The sequence below is a fragment of the Phalangium opilio genome, unplaced genomic scaffold (genome assembly GCF_054372755.1).
Source record: "Phalangium opilio isolate 3A_F unplaced genomic scaffold, DU_Popi_V2 ptg000115l_1, whole genome shotgun sequence".
In the NCBI taxonomy this organism is placed as follows: Eukaryota; Metazoa; Arthropoda; class Arachnida; order Opiliones; family Phalangiidae; genus Phalangium; species Phalangium opilio.
Window position 1 is genome coordinate 312,664 of NW_028324210.1, and position 12,312 is coordinate 324,975.

A 12,312-nucleotide genomic window follows, 5' to 3' on the forward strand; every position below is an offset into this window, starting at 1 on the left:
AAGGTAGGTATAACGAATATAAATAAATAAATTCCCCCATCTGCTGGGCTAGTACTATTAGGAGGAAAGGGCTATAGATTATACAATGATAAAACCGCGCTTGTCTGGTATCGGAATAAATAAGGCATCCATCGCTAATGGAACTGAGTGAATATTTGACCATACAAAGAATGACTCTATACAAATGAGTATTATCGGTGAAATCTAAGATTATAATAAGGCGAGCCGCGGAATTCCCAGAAGCCAAGGACCAGCCAACCACGAAGAGTCATTCCGAGTGCCTACGCTTTTAGTACTCCAGTCCAAAATGCTAATGCTTTTAAGCAAGCCACGCTAAGCCTAAGCCCGTGCATGCAGCTATAGTAGTAACAGCAGCCGCGTTCTGTAACGTAAGAGCTTCGACAGCGGCCATGCCATACAACTAAAGATTGTATTACTATACCAGCTCCCGGATAAAACCGCCGAGCGAAGGGAGGGATACTCAACGTAAATACGGCGACCTCTAAGAAACCATAAATATCTATAGTAAAATATCCGACCCCACGGTTTTATGAAACTCTAATAATAATTTTTCCGCTTTCTTGTTGACGTTAAGGATTTTACCGAGAAACTCTTTGGTTGTCCGACTTGTCGCGCGTAGTTTAGGGAAGACTGAAGGCGCTTTAATACGCCACGCGAAGCGACATTACAAAGAAAGTAGTTCTTATGGAGCCAACTCGAACTACTATACTGTCAGTTAGACGTAGACGTCCGTTATGTAAATCAAGTCACTACGGGACCGGTCCTGATGTCGAGGGACCAACATCAACCAAAAAAAAAACTAAATAAAAAAGACAGAGTTGCTTTCCTAAAAATTAAGTTGGTATAATGCAAAGGGGGGGGGGTCCAGCCAGAATTAAAATAACTAAATAACTAAATAACTTGAGTGGCCTTTTTTGTAAAAGGGAGCTACGCCACTAACAGTTTGCTTTCAACAAAAATTAAGTTGATAAAATGAGAAAGTACCAACCCAAAGTGGATAGCCTTTGAACGCGCGCGTCCCTTTGAAAAAAACAAAAATTAGCATTTTGGTTGGGGGCTAATTTACTAAGAAAGTATTATAATGAAATTATCCGAGTTGCGAGACGCATGGCGGACGGACAGACGGACAGCAGAAATATTAACTTAAATATTTACTCACATTTTCTTTAGTAAACTATTCCTTAAGTCGAAAAAAATTAAAGACTAGTCCTAGATTATCTATCCGAGAACTTGAAATGAAAACGCGTCAAGTTCGAAAAGTAAAAATCAATCATGGAATCGTCGAACCCTTAAGAATGTCTTCCAAGAAACAAGGCCTATACTTTCGCGAAACGAGTCCCGAAGAATTAGAATTAAAGAACTTATACTAAACTACGCTTTTAAAATATAATACACTCTTACCCATAATGCATTTCGGGGGAGGGAGGGGGGAGTAGGCTTAATTTCGATGATTCGAAATCAAAGATAGAGAACTAAAAGCTTCGATTCGAATTAAGAAATATTTCAACTGCCCAGATAAGATAAGATAGCTTAGATAAAAACAGGGAAATACAATTGGGAGGAGTAATAACAAAATAAATGAGATCAATTAAGTTTGGCCGAGGCTTAATTTCGAAAAAGCCCACGCACTTTCCGAATCACTCCCAAGGATCTTAATAAAATGCCTTAATACAGAAACGAGAATGAGTTCCCTTTCACCCGCGAATACCCAATTAACTAACTAACTACGGACAAATCTCGTTGCTTTAGCGATATAAGCCGATCTTTTTATATTCAAACGAAAATGGAACGGATTCGTAGAAATAATTCCTTTGTTTTCTCTTTTTGCGTTTGTAGGAAAGAAGAGGAAGAGGTTGGGAGATGGCGACCTAATTTAAAAGGCAATCGAGCAGTGGCTAGTCGGAAGATAAAAGCATCTTGGACCCAAGAAACATTAAGATAAACTCGAAGAGCTAAACAAGACTAAAGAGAAGAAAAAACAAACGACGCATAAAAGGGGTTTTCTCCAGAGTTCCAATACTTTTCCGCAAAAAGGAAAAAGAATTAAAAACTGTTTACGAGGCACAATTTTCTCTCTCCAATCCACTTTCCACTAATTTCCAAAAAGTTCATTTTCCCCCTCTCCCTCTATTTCCCTATCCCTAATTTGGGAAGAAAAAGAAAAGAGATTTTAGAAAAAACAGAGGTAAAGTTCATCAAAATAGATCTCAATCTCGTTCCACGGAATACGTCATGGCTAAAGGTGGACGTCATATCGGAGGACACCTCGTGAAGGAAAGAATACCTTACCTTCGCCAGGAAGGTAAGGCGGCCACCAAGAAGCCATCGAGAGATTCAAAATAAACTAAAAATATAAGGCGAGACGGTGCTCGAAATTTCCAATTCAAGTTGGTATATACCAGCACCCTCCTCGAGATGAAGTATTAAAAGAATTGGTTCTGGCCACCAGTCTCAACAATACGTGCCGAACGAAAGCGACCACCAATTCGAGATAAGACACGCGCCGCGCTACTCTATTTTTCAACGGCCCCAACCAAGATGGCGAAGATTACTTCCGGCGGGGACAATAAAGGCCAGCCTATTCAATATCGCTCAGCGTCGAAAGGGGTCCCCGTACAGATGGACAATTCAATTTGGCCGAGGAACTATCATCCTAAAAATATCTCGGTGTCCGGACAAGTACCTCGGGTCCCGCCATTATCCGGCGAAAACTCGCGAGACCCCGATGACCGGGGCGTCACGAGTGGCGGGAATTTATTAGCCAAAATTGGCTTGGACACGTCACGCCGGATCGAAACATGGACGCGCTCGATGAATGGTTGGTTAGTTAACGGTTCCGCGCGCGTGACGTCACCCATTAACGGGACGGTCTCTTCGTCGCCATTACCGGGGGCGTTTTTGAACGACAGTAACTGTTCGCCCTTTGATACGGCGGCTTCCTGTTTATTTTTAAACGATTCCCGGGTGAACGGGACAGAGGTCATCTCGGAGGACACACTCCCGGAACTTCCGGTGAAAATTTACTGGGCGCTACTTCTGGTCCTTCTTCCCTTTTTGGCCGTATTTGGCAATATCTTAATTATCTTAAGTGTTTATAAAGAACGCGGACTCCAATCGGCCACGAACTATTTTATCGTCAGTTTGGCCTTTGCCGATCTTCTAGTGGCTGCCGTTGTCATGCCCTTCGCCGTCTACGTTCTGGTAAGTACTTAAGTACTTGTTTTACAACCCAGGACAGGGAGGGGAGCGGTAGCGATAGCGAAACCGGGAGCAAGCTGCGGGTCTTGGCTATAAATTTGGAAAAAAGGTCCTACAAGTTTCGGAAAATTACCCGTGTCGAAACTGTTAACCAACCTCTAGAAATCCCAACCAGGCCATTTTCGAGGGGCAAACCACATCAAAGATTAACGAGATAATAGTAGAGGTAGATTCATTACTCCGATTCTATACCGAACCCTTAATTCAAGCCAGACCTAGTTCGTTACCAGGGCCAATTTCGAGACAAACTCCACGGTCGTCCAGTCCTGTCTCGCATGATGGACAGAAACCATACAGCCATAAATCCCGAATCGATCTTGTCTAGCCATAGGTATCGCTAGACAAGGCTTGGGCCATGGAACGCAACCTTTTCATTGAAAGGGACAGGTCGCCAATGGAAAATTCCATCGTAACTTTTTACCACTGGGATCTATTGACTATATATTAAATTGGTCGACATTTATCGCGGTTCAACCCCATTAGGATCGTTCCTTCTTATTCGTTATTAAACTACGATAGTTATAACTTGAAAGCAAATTGCGATTGGCCTTAAAAATATCGCCTTTTTCAGTTAATAAAACACGGAATTTTTCCAACAGTTTTCAACTTATGAGATTTTTACGGTTAGAGAAAAGTTTTATTGGCTAAGCGACGTACGCTTCTAAACCGATAATAATGAAACCAAAGTTATCAACGAAGAATAACTATAAATTTACCGGTGGTTTATTAAAAATGATCCACACACTTATATACAGAAGGTGTTTATGATAAATCTGTCAATTGAAGGGGTCAAAGTAAGTGGAAAGTGTCCATGAACAAGAGGGTCAACACCTTTCAGTTTGACCGAAAGAACACGGGACCCTTGACAGACTTATCAGCAATAACAGACTGTATAAGGGTACTATAACTTCGAGATTATTTACTTCGGAGGTATGTTTTTCGTCATCTTGAAAAATAAGGAAGGGCCAAAGAATCTGTATGAAGGCGTCGAAAAGAAAGAAGGGTGGAAAAATTCCATATAGGAACATAGCTGCTCGCTACCAAGTTTTGGGATCAAAATGAATTCCGCTAATATTAAAAGAGGAAACGTAGCCCGCCCAGGCTCTCTCTCTCTCTCCCTCTCCCTCTCTCTCGCTCGCTCGCTCTCTTCTTTATAGATCAACGTTTCTATATTCCCCGGACCATCTATTTATATTGTTTTCAGCGCCTCGCTTCTATCCGAGCGCAACTCAATTTTCTTCTGGGCCAAAAACTAAAATTCCTTTCTTGAAAAGTTTATCAAATTACATCTTCCCAAAACTTTGAAAAATAAAAAAATATAAAACTAAAAAGAATCTTCCAATTTTGAAGTTTAAAAATGGCTACACGATATAAGAACGAAAGGAAACCTAAAATTAAGAAAATTCTCTTTTAAAAAAATATATATGGTTTTTATTTTTATGGAAAGCTATAATTAAAGGGTAGGTGAAAAGGAAAATCAAGTGATTTATTTTTTTAACAATTCTCCTACTATTTGCAATCCACGGGAATTTTCTAATCAAAAAATGGCAGGGCGTTACGCGATTGGTCGGAAGTGCAAATTAGAAATTATCCATGAAATCTCAAACTAAATTTGAATTTTAAAATAATTCGGATATATTTCACTGTGCAGACTGGTCTTATAATTAGTAGAATAGATAAGAAAATTTCCTTTCACTCTCCCTTTAAGAAAAGTTAGGCTTAAGTCCGTAATATTTAAATATATCAACTGCTAAAGGGTAAAAACCGGAAGCAATTCGTAATTGACATGGAACAAAAAATCTAGAGTATTTACTTCCGCTAGCAATTGTCTAAAACCACGCGTGTTAGAGAAAAAAACCAGAGATTTAATTTTCCATCAAATTTCAGTTCAGATCCTCAAATTAAAAAGAAACTCGCGAGCTTAAGTTTGGTCAAAAGATTTTAAAAGAAAGAAACCTTGAAAGAGAACAAAATAAAAAAAAATCCATTTCTATTTTTTATAATACCTAAATCTAACAAGAGCAGCGAAAGTGCATTACCTTAGAAATAAAAACTGGTTTTTAGGGGAGATTATTACGAGGATAGGCTGTAAAAGATTTAGAAATATCTTTAAATTAATTCACTTCTAATTTGATGGGAAGCTACAGCGAGAGAGTGAGTGAGTTTGCCCAATCATTTAAGGATGCCAGTTTTTTATTTCGTGGCCCCGTGGCTAGATTATTTTACAATTCCTATCCAACATCATTCTGTAGCCTTTAAGAAGCTCGCTTTTACCCCTTAAAAATGGTTTCTTTAATATTAATTTCGGTGGAAAACCAAGCCACTCAAAGACACTACGAAAAAAAAAATCAAAAATTCATTTTTTCGGTAGCGGAATAATTCGGTTGGCGGTGGAGCTAGCAGGCTTGCCAATTTTACAGAAATGATAAATGACTACGGGTTAGTAAAAAAGACGCCCGGAAGCGAACAACCAAAAAATGGTGCTCATTTTAAAATCGCCCCTTTGGTAGCTGCCCGAGGAATTTTTTTTATCCTCTTTTAAATTTTCGTAAATTTCCTCGATGTAAAATTTGGTCTTGATACAAAAAGCGAGCTTTCGAGACGCGAACTATTTTTCTTTCAGGTCGCGAATTCATCCGCCTGACTATACCCCGAGATTGCCTGAAATCCTTTGAAGACACATTAAATAGGCGGATATCAAACAGAAAGGAACCAGGCTCAAAAAATAGCTAAAGCATTATAAAGAAGAGAAAAAAAAATCTTATTCGTAAAGTTGTAGGTAGGCTTTTCAAAATGGAAATCGATTAGATAGGGAGTTCGCGGTAGACACGTCTCAATTCTATACATAATTTATAAAATTTAATCTTTAAGTTAATATGGAAATTAATCTTCCCCCCCCTCCCCTATCCGACATCAATCAAATTCGTGTTAATTCCATGACCCCTGTAAAAGGCTAGGCCCGCTGTACACCCAAGCGCATTAAGATTATGATATTGATTTTATTTGATTTAAATTAGCCCGTTTTATAAGAGATGATTAAATAAACATAAGCATGTATAATCTAGAGAATGTCTACTTTCCATAGGTATTTTTATTTTATCTCTATCTACTCTAGATCGAAAGTTACAAGCTAACGAAGATGAAATTTAAATATTTTGGGTAACAGGGGAAAGCCAACATTTAGGCGGAATCAACTCCATGTATTTTCCCATGAATGAATGAATGAATGATTTATTGACCCTTGAAAAATTACAATCCCTTTTGTAACAGGGAGGAACCCTCTTATTTGGGTTCACAGGTCCGGAAAAAATTTAAATAAACTACAACAAAATTATGAAAGTATACTAAACAAAATAACTCTTTATGACGACAATATACCACCAAATCACAGAACAGGTTAAGGGGGGCGCTGGAGGCGAGCATTTGCCCATTTTTCGAAGAGAGATTTGGTTATACCAGCAATTTCAATATCTACAGCTACATCTACATTAGCACCAAGCGACAGCCTATCAGCCAGCGTAACAGCCCCAAATGTCTTGTACGGTTCTCTCTCTGTACTTAAAGCTGGACAATCTAGCACTACATGCGCGACATCCTCCCTATCCGCTCCACAGAGCGGGCAACTACGCTCTGCATGCCCAAAGATACTGGACAACCGTTCGGCTGTGGGCAGCGCCCCAGACCGAGCCAGGAACAAAAACCCACTAGCCCGAGAGTTGTCATAAAAGGGTTCTATGCCCGGGCTACTCTTTAAAGCGTATAGGTTCAAGCTCGGATGGCGAGCGAGCTCTAACCGCCATCGTGTCTGCGAAGACTCAGCCACCGCCTGATCAACTTCCCATAGCCCCTGTAGAAATGTTTCACCCGCGGTACATCCGTGCTCACACAGTCGAGTCACCCACCAGGGGCAATATAAATATTTTAGATATTTGAAATGGATTTAATTGTGGAGGTCGTAATTTAATAGCTACTAATATGAAATTTGGTAGAAATAATCTAGAGTATTGGTAGAAATAATCTAGAGTATTGGTAGAAATAATCTAGAGTATTGGTAGAAATAATCTAGAGTATTGGTAGAAATAATCTAGAGTATTGGTAGAAATAATCTAGAGTATTGGTAGAAATAATCTAGAGTATTGGCAGAAATAATCTTAGAGTATTTTTATTTTATCTCTAACTACTCTAGATCAAAAGTTACGAGCTTCCGAAGATGAAGTTATAATAATTGTTAGTCATGAGGGAAAGCCAACATTAGGCTGAATTAATCCCATGTATTTTCCCATAGCCCCTGTAGAAATGTTTCACCCTTTAGTCATTAGAAGTCGAAATACCTGGCATTTAAATAACTGAAGCTTTTAAACGCCTTAACTCGCGTATATCAGCGCTCGATAAAGGTTATTTTTAGCTCGGATGTTAATAATGGAAAGGAAAAATCGGAGCTAAAGGATTAAACGAGAATTAAAAAGTCGGAAGCGAGAATAAAAGAAGAAAAAAAAAAATAAATCCGAAAACTTTTGAGAATGAATCGCATCCTAAGAAAGAGCGCATTCCGCCTCAGTTTCATCGTTAAAACCAGGTCTTTCTAAAGCCGTACTCTAGTACTAGATGAAATGGAGTGGCGTTCCGAGGTCCGTGGGGAGGGGGAGGAGAGGAGAGAGGAGGAGGAGTGGGATGTCAGATTCCGGAAATGGCCAAATGACGTAAAAATAAAACCAGGGATTTCTATTGTTCACGGTCGAATAAAAACCGTCAGCTATTAGCTAAGGCTAGGCTTAACAATGGGCAAAATAAAGAAGAGAAGAAAAAAACGCGGCGGAGCTCGGGGACTTACAAAATCAATTGGGAAGAAGGATCGCTCGCTCGAGTCACTTGTCCGCGAAATGAGGTTAAAAATCACTTTTGGACTCTCAAATAATATCAATACTCAACGCGTACTACATTAATAATACACTTAATTATAATTTAAAAAATTAATTCTTACCTGATGATGCTTAAATTCAATTTTAAGCCGTCCACTTTGATATTTCTTTACCTGTTATAGAAAAAACGAACAAATAAATAAATATAATTTTATTTACATTTTTACGATATTAAATTTAATATTTATCTCAATTTGGTTTAATAATTAATTCTTTTAAGTATTTTATTCGAACGCGCTTGGCAACAAGGGATTAATAAACCTCGGTATTATTCAAAAACGGATATGGGCCTAGTTTGAGAACTTCCGTTCTTGGACGAAATAACCAAAAAAAAAAGGTTTCAATATCGCTATCGTATAAACAAACACTTCTTAGGAGCATTCAACAAGGTGTATCAATACGCCTGGATTTTCCTCAATACGACTATGGCATGCAAATATAGGTCGGCCCTTTGTGTCCCGCTATAGACATAATACAAGACGACGTTTCACGGGCAATTTAACGAGAGAGGGGGGGCAGAATATTCAAGCTCCTATCTTCAAACAAACAGGAGGAAAAGCCCCGCCCATCGCGAGTTCCGCGGTCCCATTTCGCCTCGGCGCTCAAACTAATTGTCGCAATTTACCAGATAAGAGAAGTTATATGCGCGAATTTTAAATACGGTTTTTTATTCGTTTGAATACGCAATTAGTTAAGAAAAAAATTACAAATATTTCTCCCCCGGTTTTATAGTGTATATCGGATCGAATTTATTGAAGTATCGGAAAAAGGTTTAATTAAATGGGGGGGGGGTGAAGGAAAAGCGTTATAGTTTTACCCCCGGGGGGGGCCGCCGGGGGGATTAATGGCGGGGAGCTCAATATCAAATCCATATTACGGAAAAGTTTCATATTTTCCCAGTTATTTCTGCGGGAAAATCGATAGCCGTATTTGATCCAATATACGTATGACTACGTATCCAGGACTGTCAATGAATTTCGACCAACTTAAGGGTTCTCTCTATATATCAAGCCCTGGTGACGTCACATCAAAATAAAAAGATGATTTTAAAATGAATAATTTTTTGTTTTGGACAAACTAGGGTCCGAATATTGACAACTCAAATACCAGGGCTTGAGAAATTACGATTTTGCAAAACAATAAATTTTATAAAGCAGCATGCGGTAACTACAAATGTGGATTGCAGCTCAGGGTTAGCTTGGTCTAGGAAGGGATGTCCACACTAAGTCAACTAGCGACTTATTTACAGGTGGGCCCCTTTACAGTGCATAGAGGGGTGGTGGCTAGCCCCTAGAAGGCGGTTGGTGACCAAGTTCACAAACTATTCCGGATACGTAGTTCCTATTATCGGTGTTGGTAAGGGAGCGTGCCTCTAGCGCTGTTTTTTTTTTTAAAGGTAGTTTTGGCAGAAAGGCCGCGTCAAGAAATTCCCTTAAAACGATATTTCACGCGTTGAATCCCCGCACGTCCTTTCTCTCTCTCTCTCTCGGGAGGAGAACCGAGTCTCGTTTTTAATAGAAAATATGTCATTTATAAGGCGATTCCAGCACACGTCAGCTGCGAACCCGCGGCTCTTTTCCAACAGATAGCGATAGCCCAATAAATATTAAAAATATCCCAGCTGACTTCAACCACCCCCCCCCCCTTCTCTTTCTATTTTTTTTTTTTTTTTGGATCTCATAAAAGTTTCCAGGGCTCGCCCGAATATCATTTAAATTCTACAAAACTGACAAAAGAAAAATACAAAGATAAATTCCATTCTCGTATTGGTAACTGATTCGGTTGGAAGTTCATGGTTCAAATAACGTCGCTAAGGCACTTGAAATCACAAGATAAAATTCCAATCCTTTAGGTTTAAAGCTTACAATACACCCTGAACTTAATATTAAATTAATTTACATATGATGTTTTGTTCTGGGAATTTCGAAGTGACGAAATTTCGAAATTTTTGCATCAAAAACAAAAAAATCGGAATAATTCCTTGTTTAAGAATTTTCGTTGAATTATTTAGCGAACTGTTTCTAAGTATTCATTCGAGGAAGTGAATAGGCTGGGTGTCTACAAAATATAGTTATATGAAGATACGGGCTCCCAAACAGGGATTGGTACCTAAGAGATGAAACATTCTGTATTTAAAATTCAAAATATAAATGACGAAGTAAGGGTCACGCGTTTTCATCAAAAACTAGGTCGTAAACGGATAAACAGAACTCCTATATAAGAAGCTGCAGATCCCTCCATCCCTCCCTCACTCTCTAAAAATTTAATTAAAAATCTTGGAATCTTCTTGAAAGAATTCAAATAATTTAATCTCTCGTCGACTCATTTTGAAATTCCCGGTAAAAGGAAACTAGGTATTTCGATTTAAATGTAAATTTCCTTTAAATTCCAAGATTATCGGGATTCGAATTATACTATAGAGTATAGAAAGCGCCGAAAAAATATATTAAAATCAGGGACCCCGACTCTGAAATAAAGCCATCCCAAGAAATTAACTTTCGCTACTCGAAATTTTATAAAAGAATATTCTAAATTCATACGCATTACGATTTAACTATTTCTTAATATTTAGCATTTTAAATAAATAAGTTGTAGAATTTTATTTATTTTCTTGAGGCCCTGACCTCTGACCTCAGAATTTCCAAGCGCGCCTGCGCGGATGATATAGCAATTGCATTTGGCAGGAATTTAATATGGGTATTTTGAGATGGGCTCCTTCTTTCAGAAAACAAGCTCTTTTCAAAAAATGGTATAGTTTTATTTTACAGCGTGATTTAGCTATTCGAGCTCAACCTAAATAGTAGCGTTATCATACCATAATCTAGCGTTTTCCTACTATTGCGAGATAGGTTAAATGATTTTGAACCGATTAACTCGAATTGTATCATGGGTGTCGAGGAAAAACTACCGTAGTACAGTAGGAAAATAACTAGGCTCGAATAGCTAAACCATGTCGTAAATATTTACGCGAGAGGATTGAATTGCACACACACACACACACACTTCTTATTTCACCATAATGTAGGAGATTCTAAAGAAAAATGTGGAGAAACAAACCGAGGGATGGGACAATATACTATCACCGATATACTATAGATGAACGCGGTCTTTCCTTAAGGCGAGTGTTAGTTCCCTCGTTTCTGCGAGATTCCTGAAGTGAAGGGAAGGCAAATATAAGCTCGCGCAGGCGATCTTTTCTCTCTCTCTTAATAGCGCGAGTTTACTTTCCTGGAACTTAAAAAAAGCGGGTGTTTTCCTTCCTTAAAGGGAGGGTGAAATGGAAAATCAGGAAATCTCGCGCCACGATTGTCACATCGAGCGCAAATTTTATCGAATCTAGCGCTTAACTTCCACGCGATTGGTCGGAGGTGCATTTTTCAAATGATCACCATCCCTTTAAAAAATGCATGCTTCAGAGTATCGGGTTCTTAAGGAAGTTTTTTCACTTCAAGTGTTTCCTCTTATTTTTCTTAACGCTGTCAATTTCTATACAAGGTCTTCTTTGAAACAGGATTACCCATACCTTAAGTGTCAATATTATCCCCATTTTCACACGCTTAACGAATAATAATATCCCCTATTAATCTATAATAGCGTGGGATTTTCTTTGATAATCCAATGAAACGTATAAATTTATTCAGACTATACAAAAATAACTTGAAATTTTAATATTACGGTTCAATAGGGTTTTCAAGACAATTTCCATAACCGATAGCCTATCCTATATAGCGGGGCAATTTGGCTAGTAAATAAACAAATACCTAAACAAACATAACCGAGATTTATATAAATATACAGGTCTAAATTCATTTTCAAAAAGGTGGAATAATTTGAGTTGGTTAATATAAATATGTAAATCAAAGGAGCAAGAAATCCCCGGAGTTCTCTTTTTTTGTGTGTGTTTCTTTGTGTGAAGGCACGACAGTGATCGAGCGGAGTGACGTCAGAATTAAATTTTCCCCACATTAGGCAACCCCTTACGTGTACTCGAGAATGAGAAAACAATACGTAAAAAAAATTTCCCGCCAAAACAATCAAAGGAATTCCAATTTTTCTGTTTGCTCGTCAGAAGCGAGCGCGTTGCACGCCCTTATATATTATAAGCCTTGGCTTT

General features: G+C 38.5%; 1 protein-coding gene and 1 long non-coding RNA gene across 5 annotated transcripts in view; one reads left to right on the forward strand and one right to left on the reverse strand.

The window, feature by feature from the left end:
* LOC149623048 (uncharacterized) overlaps nucleotides 1–12,312 on the reverse strand; it is a 109,842-nt gene that overhangs the window by 38,644 nt on the left and 58,886 nt on the right. For all 3 annotated transcript variants that reach the window (XR_016374946.1, XR_016374947.1, XR_016374945.1), the window contains one exon: nucleotides 8,261–8,311. This is a non-coding gene — a long non-coding RNA (uncharacterized LOC149623048). The remainder of the gene's footprint in view (nucleotides 1–8,260; nucleotides 8,312–12,312) is intronic.
* Nucleotides 1–12,312, forward strand: part of Dop2R (dopamine D2-like receptor) — a 58,084-nt gene that overhangs the window by 15,329 nt on the left and 30,443 nt on the right. The window contains exon 2 of one of the 2 annotated variants that reach the window (XM_089853438.1): nucleotides 1,858–3,222. In XM_089853438.1, coding sequence (XP_089709564.1) covers nucleotides 2,560–3,222 — 663 coding nt within the window. In that variant the 5' untranslated portion in view covers nucleotides 1,858–2,559. Of the gene's footprint in view, nucleotides 1–1,459; nucleotides 3,223–12,312 lie in introns of those variants that run through there. The other variant, XM_089853439.1, reaches the window with a different exon arrangement.